At 41.8% G+C, this 25,013-nt stretch overlaps 1 protein-coding gene and 1 long non-coding RNA gene across 4 annotated transcripts in view; one reads left to right on the forward strand and one right to left on the reverse strand.

The window, feature by feature from the left end:
* Positions 1-25,013, forward strand: part of CDK12 (cyclin dependent kinase 12) — a 68,315-nt gene that overhangs the window by 35,765 nt on the left and 7,537 nt on the right. Inside the window, exons 13-15 of one of the 3 annotated variants that reach the window (XR_011975188.1) lie at positions 747-1,199; positions 18,921-19,044; positions 20,142-20,172. Coding sequence is in view for 2 of the 3 variants with exons in the window: in XM_072646288.1 (XP_072502389.1) it covers positions 747-1,199; positions 4,788-5,491 (1,157 nt within the window). In the remaining variant the exon portion in view is untranslated. Of the gene's footprint in view, positions 1-746; positions 1,200-4,787; positions 7,696-18,920; positions 19,045-20,141; positions 20,173-25,013 lie in introns of those variants that run through there. The other 2 variants (XM_072646289.1, XM_072646288.1) reach the window with 2 other exon arrangements.
* On the reverse strand, positions 1,190-23,256 carry LOC140528445 (uncharacterized). The gene is made up of 2 exons (XR_011975190.1): positions 23,167-23,256; positions 1,190-1,245 (listed from the first exon to the last, which is right to left on the reverse strand). It is a non-coding gene; the product is annotated as an uncharacterized lncRNA (long non-coding RNA).

A 25,013-nucleotide genomic window follows, 5' to 3' on the forward strand; every position in this document is an offset into this window, starting at 1 on the left:
AGTAAAAGATCATGCAAAAAATTATTTTACTTGGCATTTAAACCTTTTCCATTAAAGCAATAGTAAAATGTGGTTTCTGTCTTAGTGAGAGAGGACAGGGTGATACACAGCCTTATACATTTAGGCTAGGGAGAGCTAAAACATCATTTTCTTTACTAAGTTTAAAGAAACTGAGCTAACTGCATTCTATTAACTAAATGTTTGATAAGTTTATTTTTCATAAATTAGATTAGGTAAACCAAATTTGGCTTAGTACTAGTACCAATTTTAACGTAATCTACCCTTGATGTTAATTGAATAGTTCTTATGAAGACTGACCATGTGGTTTTTTGCTGTACATATCAGAGATATTCTGTGAGTGGAGTATATCCAAATATATATAATAAGCTGTTATAACAAGGTCTTACTATAGTAACAATTTTTCTTAGGCAGCAAATATTATTTTTCCCAACCAATCTTGTCTCTACCTGGAGTCATACAGTTTATAAAGTAAATTGATCATCATTTAAAACTTCTCACCTGGCATAAAATAGCAACTTAGAATAAGTAGATTTTTTAAAACTGCTTTAATGTGTCTAGGTGCTTTCAAGTATATAAAATAATAGTTATTATGGGAAATGGGAATATAGAGTAAGATTTTCAATTCAAAGTGTCGGAATTGAAGAGACTTGGTTTTGCCGTTTCAGGAGGGTTAACCCCTCTTTTCTGCCTCCTCCTTCTGTGATGGCTCCACTGTCTCTCCACAGGCCTTGGTGACATCACACAGCAGCTGAATCAAAGTGAACTGGCAGTGTTACTTAACCTGCTGCAAAGCCAGACAGACCTGAGCATCCCTCAGATGGCACAGCTGCTCAATGTCCATTCCAACCCAGAGATGCAACAGCAGCTAGAGGCCCTGAACCAATCCATCAATGCCCTCAATGAAGCCACTTCCCAGCATCAGGACTCCGATAATGTGGCCCCGGAGGAGACTGTGAAGGAGCCCCCCCCTGCCATGATAGCCCAACCCTTAGCAGAGCAGACAACCCCTGAAGCATCTGGCACACCAGGTGATGTGCAGAATGTGCTGGCAGTCCTCCTGAGTCAGCTGATGAAAACCCAGGAACCAACAGGCAGCCTCGAGGAAAGCAATGGAGAAAAGAGCAGTGGGCCACAGGGGCCCCGAAGAACTCCCACAATACCACAGGAGGAGGCAGCAGGTAAACAGACCAGTCATGAATCTCATTGAGCTCAGGTGCTGTTGCCCTCAAAAAAAAAAAAAAAATCTCTTACCATTTTCTTTTTCACATCAATGGCTTTGGGTTTGTTTTTTTCTATAACTTTATCTACAGAGGAGTCTAGCACCAATGGCATTCTACTTCCCCATCCACTTTCATCCCAAACTTTGAAAGCCTCTCAAAAAGTACTTTGTACATACTTTTTTTCAAACCCCTCAGGAAGTAGGTAAGTAGGATCCTTAAGGTGTATTTAAACAAAGAAATGGCAACTGTAGCTGATGAGTCATCTTGTACCACCATGTAGTTGCCAAACCAGACCTAGCCCATGAAAATTCTGACTTCCAAATCTCTGGGCCACTACCATATTTTATTTCTATGCCTGTAATGTATTGGACTTTTAAGTTGTTGGATACCACAGTGTTTACCTGTAAGATAAAAGAACAAGGAAGATCAGAGCCATTTTGGAGTGTTTCCTAATTAGACAATTCATACCATGTATGTCCTTTACCAAAAATAGTAGCATATAAACTTCATTGTTTTAAGCTTTTGCCTTTGCAATGGATAATGTAAGGGGTCCCTAGTAGGACATAAGCCTTGTTTCAAGATGAAAGAAAAGGAACCTAGCACTCTTTCACTCATTCAGATAACCCCAGGATGTGATTTTGGGTGATGGAGGAGGATGTTTGAATTTGTTTTGTAAAAATGCAGACATATCTGATAATGTTTTCAACTTCCCAGCAGTTGCAACTATTCATTTAGACTCCAGAATTTGAGGAAGCACAAAGATTCAGTTCACTAGCCTTTCTGTTTTAGGCTCCTGATTTCAAATTTCATGTAGTGTGATTTGAGATGGGTCTACCTGATGTCCACATGCATGTACATACACTACAGGAAAACACTAGCATGAGCCAGTTGGAAATTTTTAGATTTAGAGACTTTAGAGTTAAGTCCATCCCCTTATGTCATGGTGGAGAAAACAGACCCAGAGTGACTTGCCCAAGATCACACAGCTAGTTAGTAGCAGAGCCTAGACAAGAACTAGTGATTCCAGTGTGTCTTTAATCAAAAGAATATAAAATTAAGAGGTTTCCACTCCATGGAAGTAATACAGTACCTGTCCTCCTAATACACACATACTCTCAATTCTAATTAAAATTGTTGAAGGGAGAAATATGTTCCATTTTAAATAACATACAGTGAAGGAAATCCACCAAGCAATCCATCAAATGGTGAATTGTGAGTTAAAATTAAGTACTGGCTTATAGCAATAACTTGATGGATTTGCTTTCAGAGGTGATTATAAATGCCACCTCGATAATTACTGTACCTACCACTGGATTATCCAGTTGGTGTCTTAACCATGTCCCTCTCTCTCCTGCTGCCTTTCATTTGAGCTATTTTGCTGTTTGTTAACATTTCCAGCAGAGGGCAAGCTAGGGATGTCAGAGATGGTGAAAGGCTGTCAACTTAGCTACTGTTTAGCTGCTCTGTAATTGCTGAGTAAAGTTCAGATCACTGAGAATTGACAGTGCTATCAATATCAACTCCTCAAATTCTTTAGCTGTGTAATAGTGCACTGTGTAAAAATGTTATCTTTATTTTTCATTTTTTCAGAGAACCTTATTAACTTACTAATGTTTATTTATTATCCAGCCACATTACTACTTACCAGTAGAGTGTTTTCATCTCTTCATACACATGAAAAACAGGAAAGAAAGTGTTTGATCCCAAGAAATAGTATTATTATAAGTCTGGGTCATTTGCATGAAGTATACAATTTAATTGTGAAAAGAGATACAACTGAGAATATAAATTTAGTTTTACCTTCCTTTACAGTTATGAGTTTTCAAAGTAGTTTGCCCCCTGAATAAAAAATGTGATTTTTAATATATATGGCCCCAAAAATGTTTATGACTAGCACAGTGTACTTTCATAGATAGATAGATAGATAGATAGATAAAAGGTTGATGGGAAAACCTCTGAAATTTATGTACATAGATGCTTATATTATCCATCCTCAGTTATCTAGGTGTATACTTTTTATCTACATGTATACTTTTTAATTTGTGGCTTTTTCATGACTAGATGTGGTTTTGGGGGTTTGGGTTTTATTATTATTTTTTAACCCCTGCCATCTAGCGGTCAATCAATCAGCCAGTTATTGAGTATTTATAAAGTGCCTACTCTGTGCTTGGCATCTAAGCACTATGTTAATTCTACTCCTTCCATTTGCCCAATCCAACCTTGCATATGTATAGATAGTGTTCTTAAACTTTTTAAAGTGCTTTCACATGTGTGCTCAGGGAATTCAGATTTATTTTAGTAGTAGCCTTGCCAAATATGCCCACCATGTATTCTAAAGCCAAATAAAAACTTTTTGATTTATCTGTGCAACTGCTGTCCTCTAGTAGCTCAGATAATCAAGAGTTGACTATATAAGAATCCATACATATACTTTCAGTGGTAACAGACAGGAACATTTGGTTATTTCAAAGATACACCCTTACAAAGCATTAAACCTTTCTCTTCAGTATGATGACCCCCAGGATTCCAAAGGCCCTGTTCTCACCATGGCAACTTTACTCACAGTACTTTTAGTGTCCACCAACTAAGATATTTTATATCATCCCACACTGGGTCCAAAGAAATTCATTATCAGATACTAGTTGCTGTAGCCAAGCAAACTAGGCTAGCATTGGGGGGGAGGTATGGGGACTAATCTGAGGAAAACAATGATATTTAGAGCTACAAACCCATGGTATTAACTCATCTCTTTTGTAAACACTTAGCATTCATCATCATTGTGATAAATAAATTTTTTTTCAAGAGCCCAGTGGGTACACGACACTGTACATGGCACTATAAGATTGTGCTTACAAGGGAAAAAGTGGTGCAGGTAGGAAAACAGAAGGTGATTCTTTGTAATTTGCCATTAAAAATTGGCAGTATCCTTTTACCATAAAATGGGATGCTGATCTTGAGAATATCCCATTTCTTTGAAACACGAAAATGACAAGTTGGGGACACAGGTATGGATTTCCTGAATTACAAAAATAAAAGGTTTGCCAGTTCAATGCAACTATCCTGTGCACTCTTAACATCTATTTCAGGTTAATATTGTATCATCAGACTTTCTGTACAGAAGATTCTTCCTTAGATTTGAAAATCAAATGTGTTTTCCCTCCCCATTTTTTCCTATTTCTGCTTTTTTAAAAAAATAACATTTGAGCCAACAGCTTAAATTGGGCTACCAGGGGCCCACAAGAAGAATGTCCCTTGAGGGAAAAAGGTGGGGAAGAGGGATTTGTTCCCAAAGGAGAACCAGAAAAATGCCTTGAAGTTTAATAATTTATGCCAATCTGTAGATGTAGCATGCGACTGTTTTACTTATCTTTTTAAATTATTTTCCATACAAGTTTCATTTTTCTAATCCCAAGAGTTGATTTTTTTTTTCCCACTTCTGGGTTGCTTGTATAGGTGTGTGGATGTATATGTGTGTATGCGTGCACGTATGTGTGTATAATCACGTGATTTTAAAGATGGTGTTTAAAAGAAGTAACCCTTCCACAGCATGTCCTCCTCACATTCTTCCACCAGAGAAGAGACCCCCTGAACCCCCAGGACCTCCACCGCCGCCACCTCCACCCCCTCTGGTTGAAGGCGATCTTTCCAGCGCCCCCCAAGAGTTGAACCCAGCTATGACAGCCGCTCTACTACAGCTTTTGTCCCAGCCTGAAACGGAACCTTCTGGCCACCTGCCACATGAGCACCAGGCATTGAGACCTATGGAATATTCTACCAGACCCCATCCAAGCAGGACTTATGGAGGCACTGAGGGGCCTGAAACAGGGTTCAGTGCTGCTGACACTGATGAGCGCAATTCCGGCCCAGAACCTTTGACCCAGACCCTGGCGAAGAGTAGGACTTTCTCTGGCTCTGTGAGCCATCTTGGGGAGTCGAGCAGTTACCAGGGCACAGGGTCAGTGCAGTTCCCAGGGGACCAGGACCTCCGATTTGCCAGGGTCCCCTTAGCATTACATTCAGTGGTCGGGCAGCCATTCCTGAAAGCCGAGGGAAGCAACAATACAGTGGTCCACACAGAGGCCAAATTGCAAAACTATGGGGAACTTGGGCCAGGGGCCACTGGGGCCAGTGGTTCAGGAGCCAGCCTTAACTGGGGAGCCCAAGCACAGGCTACTGCTTATGGAAAGCTCTATCGGGGGTCTGGGAGAGTCCCACCAAGAGGGGGAAGAGGGAGAGGAGTTCCTTATTAACCAAGAGACTGGTTTCCTGAAAGACTCCTTCCCTTTTCATCCCTTCTTTCTCTCCTCTGAAACTTTTAATGAAATCGTTTGCCAGATTGAGGTAATTGTCTGCATTTGGCTACTACAAAACTGTTTGTCTTATTTCTTGCTCAGTTGCTGCTAGCGGGAGTTCTACATAGTACTGATGTGGGCATTTTGCTAGCCGACCCACTTTATTGGGCTGGGGCCAGAGCATGAGCAACTTCAGCCCTAGCTAGCAGATGCTGGTGAAAGGGTTTGGGGAGGGTCATTAAATTGGAAACTGAATGCTGTAGCAGCTCAGAACCTGCCCTACTTGGACAGGAAAGAGAAAAAATAGTACAGCTCTGAGGCAAAAATCAGAGAAGAGGCTCTTTTGTTTTTGTTCCCTCCACCCTTCTACCTCTTAAGTGATTCCCCCCTCCTCCCAGTCTTCTATTTTATAATTTTAAAAAATAAAGTTCAGAAAATTCAGTCTTCTGCATTGAGCAAAACAGAGAATGCATTGGCCGGTTCAAGAAAACGCACCCCCCGTCTGCCACCCCGACTTTTTGCTTTTAAGTGAACCTCTTTTTCTGTTAAGCTGCTAGACACATCTCTTTTTCTGATACATTTTCTGTCCCCAAAGTTTGTCCCACGTGTGCCTTCTCTCCCTGCCTCTGAAGCAGGTTGCAGAGTGCGATTGTCTTGGGCAAACGTGGACGTTTTCCTCCCTTCCTTTTTTGCCCCATTTTGGAAGGGCTTTTTTTTTTTTTAAACCTTTTAAGACATGTGTGGGGAAATTGAACCTTTTAGAAGCTCAAGAGCCCAGGATGATTCTTTAACTTTTTTGAAATAAAGGAAAGGAGATTGAAACCCCAACATTGTTCTCTGTAACTCTTCAATTCCAAAAAAGGTTTAAAAATTGTTCGTAAAACCCTACTCATGTGGGGAAGGTGCTACATACCGGAGTTTTTGGTTTGTAAATGGGGACAGCCCTGGATATTGCTGCTGGACTGGGGTTACAGACAGTGCCTCTGTACTTAGCTAAAGATATAGCAGTTAGTGTACTGTTTACACATATATATTTTTGATGTCAGAAAGTATTTAAAGATCTTTCTGGTTCCCACAGAGCATTGAAATATTGTCAGAGGAAAAAAAAAGAGGGGGGAACGGACAAGTAAAAGGACATGTAAATTTAGTGTAGAGTGGGTGTTTTTCCTGGAGATGTATCAATACCTGGTACTTTATTATTGTTATTAAGTTTAAAATTAAGGAACTGGGGGGAAGGAATCATATTTGCTATGTACACATATCAGTACCTATACCCTGCCAATTCTTTTTGAGGGTTCCCCCAGATAAATTTTATGTTTATTTTAGTTTTGATAAAGCAGGTTGTATTGTGATTCCCTGGTTAGAACCTTGCCTTATCACAAGAATTCAAAATGAAAATGTTCTGAAGCAGGGGAGGGAGAGGGATACATATGAAGGTATATACCTGTATGCGCTTCATATTGAAGGGAAGATGTGAGTACCAGCATACATAGTGTTTAAGAAAGGTACATACATTCACACGAGTCTTTATCTGCATAGATTATATATGATTTCTAAGAAGTTAGACCCTTTTTATGAATAAAGGCAAACATTGGCTGTTGGTTTTAGCAGTCTGGGGGGAGGATTTGCAGAATTCAAATGCAAGAATATAAAAGCAGTTCCATAAGAGAAAAATACACTATTTTTTTTTTTAAAGAAAGAAGAAACCTCCAAAGACATACATAACGCTCATTATTTTTCCCTTTATTGCAAATGGCAGAGTTCTGGTGTGTGTGTGTGTGTTTATTTTATTTTATTTTGGTTTTTGGTCTGGTTTTTTGCCCATGGTGACACAACACTGATTGGAAAGAGAATCTTCTTAACTATTCTGGCCCTGACATATTTCAGTACTGACACGTCCTGCTAAATTAGCTAGCCTCATCAACACAGTGTTGGTGACCTGGATTAAAAGTCACTTGAGCTTCTTAGTCTGCTGACTTTGGAGTCCTCATACATGGGCCTTTATACTTGGAATTATTATCTGAATTTGAGGCACTTAGCTTCAATTCATTCTGCCTTTGATAAAGAACTTGAGCTTGAGATACTTTCACAAGTATCTGAAATGAAATAGAATTGGTTGCCCCACCCAGTCTGAATAAAATTCTCTCTACATTTTCATTGTATTTTGGTTGTCAACTGTCATCTATCACAGTTTTTTGGTGTGTATTTTTCCTCACCCCCACCATTGCCATTTAAAAAAAATTATGCCAAATATCCTAAGCAGTGTGCTTATTTCCTGTTGTGACCTGTACCCCTTCTGAGGTAAGGGGACAGGTGTGTTAGCATGTGTGTATGTATGTGTGATTTCCCTCCACTCCTCCATTCATTATCTAAAACTTTAAAAAGAAGAACAGGCATTGGGGAGTTTTGAATTTTTCAAGGGGGAAAAAATCCCTTTAACTACCCTGGATTCTGTGGAGGAGAAAATAACTATGAATTGTTCAGCTATATTTAAACATGGTGGAAAGAAAATTTTGATCGAATTTCATTTTTGCTGATAAAAGAAAAATTACAAAACATAGTCTAACCCCATTAAAAATGGGGTATGGAGTTTTTTTTAAATATTATTGTACCATGAAGAAGAGAAACATATTAAACATTATTTTGAGCAGATGAGAAATTTTATTCCATTTCATAAATAAGGGATGAGAGGTAAAACTGTTTTGACCAGAATATTTTTTGTCATTTTGGGAAGTTCTGACCCCGTTTTCTTAAGTTGCTCTGTCCATAGGAAAAATGATTTTTTTAAAAAAAACAGGACAGTTAGCACTAAGTTGAGTAGGTCTCTCATTAGGCTGCTTCCACCTTAAACATCCCCTCCATATATATATATATAAATATATATGTGTATACATATATATGTGTGTGTGTATATATATGTAATATACATATAAAGTTACAGTGCTGAAATGGTTAACAGGTTTTGACAGATTGCTATAGCAGAGAAGTGTCAGTGACCACTTTATTCTTTGAGTTGGGTTTCTGGCACCATAAACTCCCTCTTTCTCATTTTTTTGTTCCTTCTCCCCTCCCTGCCCCCTGGGTGTACCTTTGTCTATGTACAGATATTTTGTAATATATTAAATTTTTTCTTTCAGTTTATAAAAATGGAAAGTGGAGATTGGAAAATTAAATATTTCCTTGTTACTGTACCACTTTTGCTCCATTGCATTTCCTTCTTCTGTAGCCTCTAATCAGGTGTGATAATATGTAAAGGTCATTTTCTTCTTATTTGAAATCAGGTATTCTCAATCTAGTAGGCTTGAAACTACAGAATTGGATGTTCTCCACTTATGGGGTAAAGCAGAGGCAAATGGTGTTTGAAAATTTGGGAGTGAGAATAGGGAGATGGGGAAATTTGGAATTGAGGTGTAATTTTAAAGAGAAAACTGAAGTTGAAGTCTGTGAAGAACACAGTTGAAGCATAGCTCATGCAAGGTTATGCAAATAAATGATTATGCAAATTGTAGCACTGCCAAACCACAAAAGTTGAGCTTCATGTACCCTGACTCCTCCATGCAGGAGAGGTAAGTGGGTTTGAGCTCAGCTGCAGCTAAAGGAAAACAAAGTAGGGAACCCTTTAAAGTGAAGGAATAGCATAGGTCTTAAGCCAAACACCTTCTGTTCTTGTGCTGTTTCCATCAGAGGGATTAAGTATGAACAGTTGCTGTATTGTTCATTTCTCCTAGTTGGCAAGTACAGGAAGCAAGTCAAAGACTTTCACTGTGTGAAAGCTATGCTAGCGTCAAGATTCTTCTCTTACGTAACCACCTAAGTAAATCTATCCCCATTTCTCATGGCAAAGAAGGTTAAAGGTTAAGTTCTTCCTTCTAATAAATTCATCCAGTCTGTGAATCTAATGACAAAGACAGATAAGGTTCAAAAGAAAGGGGGAAGAAGATACAGTTATAAGAAAGTTTGAGGAACTTAGGATGAGGAGAACAATTCCTTGTTGACCAGTGGAGAATGGGTAGATAGATACAGGAAAGAGGAGTGAAGACAGGAGCTCAAGAACAGGAAATTAATATTTCCTATAGTTTATACAAGACTGCCTTTTAACTTGCAAGTCTTAAAGACCCATTGCTTCTTTGCCCATAACCCCAATTTTCCCTTTAATGCAGAAGTGTTTTTAAGCAGGAGAATGAAGCACTTTACTAGATATTTCTTGGGACGTATTTGCTGATACCATCCTGCCTTATTTTGATGGCCAAGCGCCAAAGAAAGGGAGCCCTAGACAACCTATTTATGTTGCAAGTTGAGGAAAGGGTAAGGCATTCCTGTCTACAGAAGTGAGCATTGATCCCATTAGCAGATATTAAGAAAAGTCTGGTCTTTAACACTGAGTACTTAAGCCCAATATTTAACTCCAAGTCACTAAACTCAGCCTCAGTTTCCTCATCTATAAAAAGAGACTGTACTAGAAGACCTCCAAGGTCCCTTCCAGCTCTAAATCTATGCTCCTTTCTCCAGTACTTCCACTTTTAAAAACATTCCTCATTTTTTTATTTAATAGAACCTTACAACTCAATTCCACAAGTTCCCCTGCCACTTTTGACGTTATTTTCCACAACCTTAGGCTTTTCCTTTGTTGTAGGGATTTGTCTCTAATGGAGTCAGAGGAATTTCTCAGCCTGAGATATCGAGGATGAACTGAGTTCTTTGTTTTTGTTTTTAATTCTAGCATACAGCCTTACATCGTTTTGATTCTGCTTCATTTCTTTGTCGCAGCCTCATTGTCTTTCTGAAGAGCCCAGGGTAGGTTGGAAAGTGAGGAATTGCTTTGGTCTCATCCCCCAGAAGAGGCTGAGCCCTCTCTGTTCTGGCTTTTATAGTGGAGATGAGCAGGGCAGCATTGGGCCTAGAACACCAGAACTAGGTGCTGGTCCCAGGTGTAGGATTTTTCTCTCCCCTGTTGCTGATATCTTTAGGAATATTCTCCAGATAAGATGAATTTACTCCAAATAAGGGGAGGCACTTGGCATAGACAATAGGAAAGAACAAAGGTTTTGGAGTTATCTGGCCTGGGTTTGCATTTGCTAAAGATCTTCATGACCTCAAGCAAGTCTCTTCTCTGAGCCTCAGTTTCCTCATTTATGAAATAAGGAAATTGGACTAGATGATCTCTAAGGTTCTTTTCAATTCTTAAGTTCTATGTTTCTATGCTTCTAAGGAGAAGCAGTCTTTGGTATGTGTGCCCCTGGGTGACAGTCGTTGACACTAGCACACAATATATGCACATCTGTATCCATTCTTCCCCTTCCAGCAATGCCTTAGGCTCGCCAGAGGCATCCATTTCCTTGCTGGGTACTAAGGGCTAAAGAGGTTGCCACTGGGGTTCTATAGCACAGCAGTGTCTTAGAAATGTTTTCAGCCAGTTGGAGTGGGGTAGTTGGTAGGATAGAGAAGAGGAAGCCAGATGAGGCCAATGATATGTGAAAAGGTAGAAGGGAAGAAAAGATAAATTGGTTTGTTGAGTGCTCTCCAGGTGGGCAAGAAGGAGGCAGGGGTAGTCTTCTGTACTGCCCCCAGCCAACTTTTGAGACTTGTTATTTCTACCACTGACATTTCAAAGTTCAGCTGCAGAGAGTGTCTGTTGGACACAAGATTAGGTGTGACTGAAGGGGAGGGGCATGAGTGGGGCCTGCTGTCCATGGTAAGGCATGTAGAGGCTACCCCAGTGTCCTGGTGATTGATCCCTGGGGCATCTGCATCTGTGCCCGGACATTTGATTTCTCTCATATGCGCACCTCAAAGATACTGTTTTGGAGCCAAAAAAGGAAAAGAAGCTAGAAGCTAGTTTGGGGTGAACAGTCTGTGTTACTGTCTAGGCAGGGGTTACTTGGCGTGGGTTATCTCTTAATGGGGCTTTTCTTACCTTCTCTGACTGTGTCAGCCCTAGATCTGTGTTGTAGTTTATTTTTCTAGGGAAAAAATACATGGGCGTGATCCACAGTAAGAAATTTATGTTAAAACACAAAGAAGACCTTTCCCAGTATAGTTAAGGCACTGGATTTGAAGAATCCCTTTATTTGGAAATGTTGCTCTGTATTGGTTTTAAATGGGCTTTGGTTTAAAGGCAAGAAGATGGCTAAAGTGACTTCTCAAGGTCCCTTCCTACTTTCTAGTTAAGGATAAGTCAGAGATTTTCAAAGCATACCATTTCTCAGGGAGTCTGAAAGTAGTTTCTTGTCTCTCCATCTCTTGAGAGGCTATAAAAGGATCAGAATAAGATTTAATTTAAAGGTAGGGTGAAAAGGCCTTGGTTTCTGAGTGGGCCTCAAGTCAGAGAGTAATCTGATGAGCTGTTTCCAGGAGTGGATTCTTGTACTCCATTAGCATGTGAGACACCCTGAGAGGCTGGCTATAAACCAAACCTCTGAGACCAAAGAGAGGTTAGAGGAATGAGGTGAAGTCGTAGGGCTTGATGAGGCAAAATAGAATGAATAGGGCCATGCTGATGTGGGTAGGCTTTGGCAAAAATCAGTAGCTCGTTAACTGCAGAAGAGTCTTATTGCTATGGATGCTTAGAGTGGGAGCAAGGATTTTTTTTTCAGCTTTCACTTTCTCCAGAAAAACAATTGTTAATGTCTTTAGCCCTGTGGAAGGGGGAGCCAAACATTGAGAATGAGAAAGTGTGAGCTCAAAAGTTCAGCCTCAGGAACACCTGAATTTCACCCTGTGCTGGAATCATTAATTCCTGCTAGGTGACAGAAAGCCTAGAAGAAGATGGAGGGCAAAGAAGTTGAAGGAAAGAGATAGAGATATGGAGTAAAGGAAAGAATTTGGGATATCCAAGTATCTTTAGAGTGGAGGAGAACTGAGAATAGCTGAATGACTTATTTTAAAGCAGAGGTTCTTAACTTTTATTCCCCTTGTGGTAAAGCCTATAGACCCCTGCTTAAAATGCTGTTTTTAAATGCATAAAATAAATACATAGCATTACAAAGGAACCCTATTATATTGAAATAGTTATCAAAAGGTTTTTCTTAAAAGTTCACAGATTATAGGTTAACTGCTGCTTTCCAGGGACCCACTGTGTTTCAGTGACCAATAGTTTTTCCCCTGAGTTTAGAAGTATAGGACTGGCATGCTAGAGCTGGGTGTCAGGATTAAGGGAATCCTGCTGGAGAAGACCATACTTGGTCAAGTACATAACTCATGTGATGACCTTGATTTAGTCCTCTTTATGTATTCCAAGTGAATTATTCAGGAACTAGAAGGAAGATAAAACCCATTTGAATGGTTGGGGGGAGGGGAAGTTAAATCTTACTCTAGGTTAACCCTAACCTAGTTCCAGTGGGTTTTCTTTTCAGTGTAGTGCAGAATACTGGATTTAGGATAGAAAAGAGTAGAAAAGACAAGATAATGAAAGAAAAATTGAAAGTATCAGGGTGTTTGACATAGAGGAAATGAGACTGTAACATGGAAGAGTGACTCACCCTCTACAGTACAATTACTTTTACTATCTTTAACCGTGTAAAAGGAATTGTGTGGAAGATGGTAGGATGTGCATTTTTATTATTGTAGAGGGCCAACCTTGAGAAAGTGAAATTAAACATTAGGAAGGCCTTACCAGTAGTAAACTCTGAAAGAGGAATGATAAGTTGTTGTGAAATCTCTATCTCCAGAGACCTTTAAAAATGGGCACAGGTTTACCGGAAGTCCAAGAAATGAAGCTTTGGGATTGTGATTCTGATTCTAGGGATTCAGGTCATGGATTGTGAATGCAAGAGTTGATCATGGGTACAAAGAATAGAATAGTCCTCATTCTAGCACTTCCCCAACCAAAGTGTGGAGGCTGAATCTTCACATCCCTTTGGGCTTGTTTGAAAGTTAAGGTGTGTGGCTTCCTTTGAAGTCAGGCAACTGAAGTTGTGGTTTGAAAGACCACATCCAATGCCAGATTGCTTAGAGGACTAGTCTAATAGGTGGTACAACACATATGTGTGTCTCTGGTTGTTTCGAGAACATCCACCCACATACGCACACATCCTCATAAATATTGAACACACACTAGCCTCTGTGCCTCTCCATTTCCTCCTTTTAGTCCTTCTTGAATGGATGCTTAGGACCTCAAGAGCCCCTGAGCTATGATCTCAGATGCAAGAAATCAGTTTCCTTGGGAAAAGGCAGTATGATATAGTAGAAAGGGCATTAGACTAAAAATTCATCTGGACTCTTAGTTTTTGTCCTTGTTTATAGAATTTTAATGGGGAAACAATAATTCAACAATATTGAGTGCCTACTGCCTATAGATTTGGGTAGAATCTTAGGGAGAAATCAAAGATGATCTTAGCTCTTAAGGAGTTTCTGAATCCTATTGGGAGAGGTGGGAAATAGAGACAAGAGCCTTAACAACAACAAAAAACAATTTCAGGAACATTCATAAGTAAGCGTATATTTTTGGTTTTGGATCAGGCCTGTGATTTCAGTGGTGGGGCAACTCCCAGGATAGAATCTTCCTCCATTGATAGAGATCAGTAACTTCAGTAACAGTCTTAGAGAGTTTTCTGGGACACTGTTACCCCATTTTCACAGCCAGTAGGAAGTCAAAGGCAGGAATTAAACCCTGATCATCTTGACTCTAAGATATAACCCTGACAAAATGCCTCTCAAGCAAACATATTAATGAATATAAATTAAAATGCAGTAGGAAAGTGAGAGTAGAGTAGGACAGGCTTCTTGAGGGAAGTATGTTTTGAGATATTTGGAAGGAATGATATAGGATAGCTGGAAAGAGGTAGAACCTTCTTGATTCTTGGGCTGGCACAACCAAAGGCAGGTGAATGAGAATGAGCCTGCCCTGTGTAAATGAGTCTAACATGATTAGAACAAGATTATACTGAGGAATGAGGTTGGTGAGTTAGTGGAATAGCCTTGAAGGTCAATCTGAACAAAATCAGATTTAATTTGATTGACAGTTTAGGGGCTCTGTATGTTTTTAAGCAGAGGGATAACAATGAAAATGGCATTTGAGGAAGATTATTCGAGCATGAGTTAAAACAGAGAGGGATTGGTGATTAACTATTGCAGTTGCGTAGACATGAGGTAGGTGATGAGGGACTTGGCTAAATAAAGTAAGTACTGGTAAAACTAAAAGACAGGATTAGAGGAAAACCTAGAAAATACTTAATGATACTTTTAATGGGAAAAATGAAGGTAATGGCTCCAATGTTATTATGAGCCTCAGAAACTGATTATGTGGTGATGTGGGAATTGAGAAGTGGTATGTTGTGGTTTTTAAGGGGAAGGTGGCATTACTATATAAACCTACTGTAAGACAGGACCATTTTCAATGTTGGGGGACATAGGTAGTGTGAGGTTCAGAGCTAAGGTAAGCAGAGTATAGTGGCAAGAGCCTTGGATCTGAAGGTGAAAGAACTAGGTTCTAAGTCCTGTCTCTCTTATTACCTGTTTCACCTTGGGCAGGTTACTTCCTCATTCTGGGCTTCAGTTCCCCTCATATGTAAATGAAGAACTTGGACTAACTAGATCCATCCCTTCCAGATCTTAATCTGTAATCCTTGTCATTTTTTGCACCAGTTCTCTCGCTGAAGACAATAGGACTCATTTGAAATCCTGAAGAGTGAATTGCTGTACTCTTTGAGATGGGGGAGAGTAAGAGAAAGGAAGAAGCAGTGGCCACTACTGTATCCTCATCCCAGTAGTCTAGTTTATTGGAAGTATGCCTGGCAGGTTTTAGTCAGTTTGTCTTGGGGGAGGGAAAGAAAAATGTGAAGTTTTGCCAATTCTTTCTTTTCCCCTTAGAGCTTTGAAAGTAGGGTGTATCCAGCCTGTGACAGCATCTGTCTATGGATAGAGCACATTCTTACTCAATGCTTAGAAGGCCTCTCTCTCTGTCCCTCCCTTGGGGTCATTTGTATCTCCATCTTTTTTGCTCCCACAGCCATAAAGTGTGTGTGGGGGCTTGTTTATTAATTGGGTTGGGAATGGGGAGGGGACCAGCAGGGGACTCTTTAGTGTATCAGGTGGGGTTCTTGGTGAACGAGCCCATTAGCCAACCCCACCAGCAGCTGAAACGGGGCTGCAGCCAAGTCCTCTCTGTTTCAAAAACTCTCCTTTGCCCGAAGCAGATCAGAACAAGGCCTGCGGGAGCCCTTAGCTCCTGATTGCAGCTGGGAGGAAGGACAGAGCAATTTATAGGAAGCCAAGTGGCTCCTGTCTTTCTCTCCTCCTCTGACTCTGGAGAGGGTAGAGGACTGGGTCATTGTAGTCTCATTCCCTAAACACACACACCTCTGAAGGATCTCCTTAAAGGGTATAAATAAGACCAAAAATTGTATCTATATTAGGGGAGTAGTGTATAGTATATTTATGCTGTGGATGTGATCACATGCTCTTCTTCTGCCTACTCAGTCACAATATATGAAAGGTTACTGCCTAAGAACAAAGACCAGGAAGTACTAATAATATTAAAGGTAGAAGAGGGTGTTGAGATTAATTTCTCGCTTCTTATCCCCGTCAAAGTGACCTTAATCTACACTCTAGAGCTTTATTGGAGTTAAGTTGGAGGGAATGAGTGTGCTTTCTTAGATTCACTCTCTGGACAGGAAAAGCGGCTCTAAGAAGGCTTTTATACAGGGCCTCACCAGAGCCCACTTATGTGTCCCCTTTGGCTCAGTCCAAGCAAGAGACACAACAGTGGTCTATCACTTTCAAGTGGCTTAGATGTTTCACTGTTGAGTGTTTTCTAAATGGGGTTATGCCAGGTTGTATAGCATCAGAGAATATTAGAGAATGAAGGAACCATAGAGATCATCTATTATAGCCTCCTTGTTGTATAGAAGAGAAAGGAATTCCTCTCAGCCCATAGTGAAAAGAATGATTTGTCTAGAGGTTTTCCAGATACTTAGTTGGAAGAGCTAAGATCAGGAGAACTTTTAGACCAGTACTCTTTCCATGATAGCACTTTTTTCATATTATATACATATATATGTGTGTGTATATATATGTCATATATATATATATACACATACGTGTGTGTGTGTGTATATATATATATATATATATATATATATATATATATATATATATATATATATATATATATATATATATATATACAGAGAGAGAGAGAGAGAGAGAGAGGAGAATGAAAGATCCAAGCTGATGTGTGGGAGTGGTGGGGAGTTATTAGGGAAAAGGAACTGAGAAGCTTTCTATGCATTTTGTCACTAAATGAATAATATGCAAATGGCATACAGATTGAGGGAAAGCCATTTTTAGAGTCAAGCTCCAGTTCACTTGGGAACATGACTCTAGTTATGGTCATGGCTGGGGATTCTGATACTCTCCACCTTTAAGTAATGGCGGTCTTAGAACACCCATCATCCTCCCGTGGGGGAGTAGCATGGCCACCAAAAAAAAAACCAAACAAATTATTAGTGGAAGGAGAGATTTCTTGCTAAGTTTGAACTCTGAATCATAATACAGACACACTGAAATGCAAAGGAGGAAGAAGGGAAGAAAGGGAATAGCCTTACTCACCAGGTAGAGAACCAAAATCAGAATAGGCTCTGAAATTGCAAAGAGTCCATAGACCCTTAGCATGATGGGGCTCCATTTGAGAGTATACTGATGCATATCCCTAGGGGAGGGGCAGCCTCCACCTGGTGGTGGGTAGGAGAAGACACCATACACAGATATTCAGTACTATGTGGGCCAATACTTTGCTTTGAACACATAGTTTAGAAGAGCCAAGATGATAAGGAAATTGGGAGATTCCTTATTTCTAGCTTTTTCCAAAGTAGGACAAAGGCATGAAGGGAAAAAGAGAGGAAGAGCCAGCTAGAGGGCTTAGACCTCAAAGTCGCTAGTCAAGGCTAAGGGTTTGCAGAGACAAGGAGTGAACACTAAGGCTGCCGATAAGGCAGAATCTATTTGTTATCCATCAGATTTCCTTGTATTTATCATCTGGTCCTGTCAACCTCAAGACTGATGGGAGTGAAGTTAAAGGCAAAATTGGCCTCTATACAGGTTGATCCCTAGCTTGGGGGTAGAGGAGATATCTCTTATTCATCTGAATTACTCCAAATAAACTGACTCTCAGTTAAAGCCTTTTCCTGGTCTCTAAGCCACCTTTCAGAGAATTTAGAGCACACTTCTACCAAAGACTATGATCCTCATGACCACACAGCATCCTTTCTCCAACCAAGCTTACCAACCCAATGTATAACCCACCTTTCCTGCAAAATTTCCATGTATAATTTTGTGATTTGTCACTTTAATTTCTGTTGATTCATATCTTTCTTGTCTCTCCCATCAAACCAGCTGCTTTCAAGAAAAAAAAAGAAAGTAGAGAAAGTTTGTCTTTGTTTGCCATCTAGGGTTAAGAGTAATAATACCTTACATTTGTGTAGCACTACATTTTCACATAAAATCTCTCAAGTGAACCTCACCCTAATCCCACGAAGCAGGGGCGGGTCAGAGACTGTGGCTTAGCCAAGGTCACACAGCAAGTCAGTGATAATATGATGACTAGACTAAAAGTCTTTAGATTCCTAGTCCAGTCTTCCTTCTCATCTATACTACAATGCCTCTAGGGTGTTTGTTCTTTACTCAGGATTCCAGGTGTCTGATATAAATGTATCATTTATTAAAGGCATACTTTGTATAAAGTGCTGCGCTAAATGCTGGGAATACAAGTAGAAAAGAAAAACAATCCCCTCTCCCACAGAGCTCACATACTAATAGGGAAGACTACATATATGGAAGGTTTTAGCTTTACATCAGATGAAAGGGCTTCTATGGTCCTTACAGTATGGGGGCAAAGCAGATGTTAATACCTCATCTTTAGCATCATTTCCACTGATAAAAATCAAATCTGTTTCTGATGTTAGACTATATGATTATGCCAAAGATTTTGGTAACAAGAACTTTCTTTTCTGAGATTTCAGTAGCCATCGCCATAGCACCTGCAGGAACAGTCATCAGGCTGCATCTGAACAAGGTCTACTTCCCAGAATGATGGCTGAAGGCACTGAGCTGGAAGCATCGCCATTTTCAAGGGTCTTGGGTTCAGGGTCCTGGGTTGTTTCTGTCAGTCTGAAGGTAGTAGTGGTGGCCTACCAGCCCATCATATACTGTCTCCTATCCCTCCCCTTTCTGATATAAAACTATTCACCCAGGAGCTCAATAAAGACTTGTTGCCTTGTTTCAATTTCTCCAGGTGTTAGGAGTTAGTGTTTAAGGGGATAGGAAGATTGTCATCATTTCTAATGTTGGCACATGTCAATTAAATGTTCCCTGCTGGAAGTAGCTTCCTTCACCTGGCGTTCCTTGTTTCATGGTTATAATACTGACCTGCCTGTTTTTTCTTTCTTTATAGAACAAGTTAATAGCAGGAAGGGAGGCTGCTGAGGAATGGGCACCATGCCTAAAATAATCTCACACTTAGAGCCCTGGCAAACCTCTTGGAATTCTTCTAGAGGTTTCTGGGATTCTGAAATCAGGTAAGAGAGAGTCTCACTGCTTGGTGGGAAACCCCTCACTCTCCTCTTTTTCTTGTCTCAATGTCTTGGGAGGACCAAGCTAAGCTGTTTTGTTTTGTTTTTTAATCTTTCCCCTAGATCTTTGGAGAAAGAGTTGATATCACTCTGGTTTGGTCATTAATCCTGGTGCCACAGATACCTCTTAGTTAGAAAGTTTCACAACTACTTCCATGTAGCAATCCATTTCCTTCTCACTGTTCTGTTCTCACTAGCAGTGAACTGTTTACCATCTTCTGGATACCCATCAGGGCCAACAGCCAAGTAGTCACTAATCTTCAGTTTTCTTTTCTCTAGGTTCCCATTCTTTACACGAACTACCACCCTTTGCCCTCTGCTTCTTTCTTCTTCTCCCCTTTTATGTTAGGTGGGGAAGGGTTAAGATTACAAGGGGTGCATGAACTCAAAAGAAAATAATTACATTTTTATTTTCACCAAACTTTGTTTTTCTTTGTAAATCTGTGTATTTTATTTTAAGTATTTAAATACTGTATTTTTCCTGGGAAAGGATCTCAAGGTTTCACCAAAATGCCAAAGGGGTCCATGGTACAAAAAAGGTGGATAACCATTGCCTGAGGGATGTATGCTTCACTGGCTCTCAGGTCTCAGTCTCTTATTTGGTCTCGTTTTTGGTACCATTATAGCATCTCTTTGCCATTTAGATGCCATCCCCTCAGAAGTATCATGTGTAATATAAAAAAAAGGACACTGGACTGGGAGCTTGAAGTGTTGAAGTCTTATCCCCATTCTTTCACTTACTAATGGTGTGACCTTGGATAAGTCACTTAACCTCTAGAGCCACCATTTCCATTGGGTACCCTATGGTGTCTAAAGGGGCATTTTGAATGAGGACATCCCAGAATGTGACTATTTAGCCTAGGTGAGGGGTCACCATGTAGAGACTTCACAAGCAGGAAGAAGGGGTGGGGATGTCCCTGTTTGAATATCCCTAAAGGAATGAGAAAGGCAGCCAGATGTAGTATATAGAGAGAAGGCAGTCTATTCCAGTGCAGGGAAGAGCTATCCTCATCTTCCTAATTTACTTTTCTACCTCTCTCCAGGTCTTGATGAAGACCCAGCACATCCTGGGTGGTGAGTCTAAATCCTGTCTCAGAATTTATACAGACTTGTCAGCTGTTTTCTTCTTTTACTCCCAGCTCCTGGCCCAGGCAAGTCTCGGTGAAGTAACCTTACAAAAATCGACTTGGTGCCCTGCCTGCCTCCCAATGGGATAGCCTGTCAGCTAGCTCAGAATAGTGTGATGGCAGAAATGTCTTTCTCCTTCCTCAGTATTTCCAAAGACAAGAAAGTCTTTATTCTGACCACTGAGATAACCTTCCTGCTACAGCTTTATGTCCCACAAACAGAAAAGAGATAGTTCTCTCATTTGATAGGTATGGAAGAGAGGAACCAGTAAAACAAGATGATGGAAGAAAAGGTCTGATTGGGGGTGGGGGTGGGGAACTTGCCCCATTTGCCCATTTCCAACCAGGTGAACAAGCACCAATGGTCTGAAGCCATGGAGAGTCACTCTACCCAGTGGCCTGAAAGCCTGAGAGTGTGTCCAACCCACTTAGAGAAGGGAGTTTGGCTGTGCCCCCAAGGAGAAGGAATTGAGGCTGTGAGATTCCACTAATTCCCAGAATTTCCTCAGGGACTGGAGAGTATGTTGCCCATAAGGAGGAATCAACCACCAGATGTCACCCTCTGTCAGAGCTCAGGTGTCAACCTGGGCCCAGTGCCTGTGGAAAGCTGGCAGGAAGGGATCAGGGCATTTCCCCCATTTCTGAGCATGTTAGAGAGCAATCACCATTCTCTCTGCTAGGTTTCCTCCCTCTCTGGTCAACCATAAATCCCTACGATAGAGGCATCGGCCCTGAGTGTGTGTGTGTGAAATGTGGACTAATAGCTTCTCAGGTAGTGTCCCTGCCTTGAACTTGCCAGACCTGATGGAGTGATAAGGCAGGTGCCAGAGGGTCAGGAGACATCCTTGGAGTTCAGAAAGCAGCAGTTTATGTACAGAGTGCCACGGGGCGCAAGGGGCAAAGAATTCGTTTCTCTGCCCACCTCTGGCACCACCTGTCAGCCTAGGCAATCTGACCAGCTGTCACCTCTGAGCTGCTGTCTTGAGTGGTTAGGACAAGGGATATAAGTATTAACAGTGGGGGTAGATGCAGTCTTGATTTCTGCCACAGGAGGGCACTGCCTACCAATTTAAAAGCCTGCCCCATGGGCAATACTTAAAGGGCAGAACTTGGGTGAAGGGGCATCTTTTCTTCTGGATTTCAATTGGGATTCCCCTTTAGAGAAATATAACATTTATCTGGAAACCAAAGGAATAACCTGCACTGTTTGTCCTTTCCATGGAGAAACAGTATTCATGGGTGGAGTCCCTGAATACTTCCCAGCAGCCTGGCATCAGACTCCCCCTCCTCTTGCCTCTGACTCTAGGTCCCAAGGGTCTTGAACTTCCCCAAAGACAATAGGAGTATTCAGACTTTTAGGTTATGATTGGTTCTTCTAGGGTCCAGCATGACCTTTCAAAAGGCACCCCATCTATCTCATCTCTGAGCAGAGCATCTCCTCTACCAGCCCTGACAGCTGTTGTTCAGTTGTTCAGTCACATCCGACCCTTTGGGACCTCATGGCTCCTAGCACTCCAGGCTCTTCTGTCATCCACTATCTCTCAAAGTCTATCCAGGTTCACGTTCATTGTTTTCATGACACTATCTAGCCATCTCACCCTCTGCCATCCCCTTTTCCCTTTGCCTTCAGTCTTTCCCATCATCAGGGTCTTTTCCCCTGAGTTCTGTCTTCTCATTATGTGGTTAAAGTATTTAAGAGTCAGTATTTGAAAAGGAATCTGAATTAATTTCTTTACTTATTGGCTGATTTGACCTCCTTACTGTCCAAGGCACTCCCAAAAGTCTTCTCTAGCAGAGATTTCTCCCTCACAGTAGTGAGGAATCTTTCCTTCTCTAGGAAATAACCTTACTCCCATGATTTCTCCCTTACAACTGACTTTGGGCAAACTGACTTAGTTTCTTCATCTCTAAAATAGGGTTAATTATATATGTGTGTGTATGTGTGCATACACATGTATGCCTGTACATATACAGACATACATATACACACACACATATAACCTACTTCACAAGCTGTAAGGAAAGTGATTTATAAACTTCAAGACACTGTAAACTGTCATTTCTTAGTAAAGGAGCCTGGTAGGGAGGAAAAACATGAGGTTCTGCATTTAGTATATGTGCAATAAATGTTTGATGAATGAGAAAAGATTGGGAGCTTGGGCCTCACTACCCTTCATCAAAGTTTCAGCTCAAGCCTGCCTCTGCACTAGGTCAGAAAGGCTTGGGTTCAAGTCTTGCCTCAGACACTTAACTAGCTGTGAGACCCTGGACTAGTCACTGTGTCACGAGTTTCCTCCTCTGTAAAATGAGAGTGTTAGACTCAGTAGCTTCTAAGGCTTTGTCCAGTTCTAGATCTATGAGCTTCGTGATTTTCAGTGGGCTTCTCTGGGGACCAGAGACCAGAATGGATCAACCACTTTTTACCTGACCATGAAATGCCCCACTGTGCCACAAAACATCAGAAAGAATGGACCCAAGCATGGGTGGTTATCTGTGCTGTGACTTGGGTAAGAGATGGGGTGTCTATAAAGGTAGGACCCTGCATTTGACCCCAAAAGCCCATGGAGCTTTGTCAGGCTGCAGGAGGTAAAGAGGACAGAGGTTCCTCCTCCCCATTCCTATCCCCATTCCCAGGCCTCTGGCCCCCTCCCCAGGCAGACAGCTTGATTAAACAGTCGGTGCTGCTGGAATTACTGCACAGCTGGCGCTCCCCCCCCCACCCTCAAGCACCCCGAGCAGAGCAGCAGCACAGATTAAAATCTCCAATTAGCGTTAAAGTGAAGAGGCACTGAGGATGCCAAGGAAGCTGGGTGGGGGGCCCTAGGCTGTCTGGGTTCCCCTTTTTCTTCAACCTACCTCTTGATGTAGAAGCTTCAGGCTTTGACTAAAGTTTCAAGTGTCAGGGCCCCCAGCCCTGGATCTGAGAACCTTCATTACTCACCTCTTTCCCCACCAGAGTCTCTCTAAGGTCTCTCCTAGTGGTCCTGGAGGACCCATCACTTTTCTAGTGCCCAAAGGGTGACTGCCTTCCTCAAGTCTGCCTCCTCACCACCCATGTGGCTGGCTGGCCTGGCATCTGAAGGACTAACCATGCTCAAGAGGTGGAGCCAGAGCACTCACCAGGGGGAGAAAATAAGAATGATTATGTAGGCAGTATGGGATGCCTTCCTCAGACCTGTCCAGATATGTTCCCATGTTGCCGGGACACTATCTATAGTGTCTAGAGACTTGGGATACTGTTGCTTCCTTCTCCCTGGGGAAAGAGTAAATAAAACAGGCAAATTCCTCAATAAGAACAAAGCCCATTACCCTTGGGGGTAGGGATAAAAATCACGAGCCATGTTCAGTCCACACATCTAGCCACTTTGCCTGCCCTATCCATCTGCTTTCTGTTTCTGTCTTTTGCGTCTATCTGATCGATGTACAGCATCTTTTCCCCGCCCCCATTCCTTGCCCATCTTTTCAGGGGGCATGGGGCAAGCACAGCTGGACATGGGAACAGCACCATACTCTGCCACCTGGGTTCCCAGGCGGCTCCTCATTATCTCCTTCCCATATTGGGGGTGGGGCAAGGAATAGAGGGGGACATACCAAAGACACCAGGATGCTTGATTCCTTCTCTGGCTGCCCCAAAGCCCTCCCACCATTTGCATCTCCCCTAGCTGTCCTTGCTCAAGTAAAAGGAAACTGTGAGTTTCAGTGCCCCCCTGCCCCTTTAAGAGATGAAGGGGTAGGTGCCCAGCTGATGAGACCTCCTCACACCCACAGAAATTAGACACCAGGGCATGATGCCACCCTCCCAGGCTGGCACATGCTACCCTGGCAGAGGTTCAAACACCCCCCGACATACACACACTTTCCTCCTCTCTATCTCTGTATTTTTTTTTTCTCAGCTCAAAGCACAGCTGAGCCTTTAAGGGCGGGGGGGGTAGGGGAGAGCCTGGGCTAGATGTTGGGGGGGAAGAGCTCCGATAGCACGTTTTCACCTGCCATTTAATTGGATGTATTTTTAATTAATGGGACCTCAGGGACCGACATGAGACAATCTGATCTCTGAATAGGGACAGGGGAGGGATTGGAGAAGGGAGGAGGATTGGGCCACTGGGTGCGGTTACCGGGAGCTCAGGCCCATCAATCACCGGCCACTTTGTGCTTTGGCACCAAAAGCAAAGAGGTGGAGGAGGTGCCAGGATTCTCACCAACCCCTTTCCAGTCAGGATGGGGCATCGTCAGCCTGCTCAGGCCCAGGAGAAATCTCATGCACTGAGCTGGAACAGGGATAAGGAGTAAAGTTGTTGAAGGTTCAAGTCTCTGTACAGAGCCCAGCCAGGAGTTTTGTCAGTTTGGGCCTGTCCAGTCTAACCCAAGGGAGGTTAGGAGAATTTGATGAGCAGAGGCACAGAGGTCCAGGGAGGTCAGGGTGAGGGATAGGGCATTTGGAGAGAATAGGGTTCTATGGGTAGAGGGATAATGCCTGGGGACATTTCTGTGCATTTTGACATGAAATGAGTACCATGGAGATTAAATGCAAAATACTATGCAAATGAGGCCAACCCAATTCATTTTTACTTTACAACATGGGCATTTTTGGTGCAAATCCTGTCCCTGGGGCCTGCTTTGAGTTCCTGCTGCTGGCATTTTCAGAAAGACAAGGGGAGGCTTACTCACTAAAGTCCTTCTCCAGTGCCTTTCTGGGTTATGGATGTGACCCCAGGCTTTTGGAAGCCTGTGCCAGCTGAGGGTGAGTCCTGGCAGGTCCTACCAAGCTGGAAACGTTCTAAATCCTTA

This window comes from Notamacropus eugenii, chromosome 2, assembly GCF_028372415.1.
Source record: "Notamacropus eugenii isolate mMacEug1 chromosome 2, mMacEug1.pri_v2, whole genome shotgun sequence".
Classification (NCBI taxonomy): Eukaryota; Metazoa; Chordata; class Mammalia; order Diprotodontia; family Macropodidae; genus Notamacropus; species Notamacropus eugenii.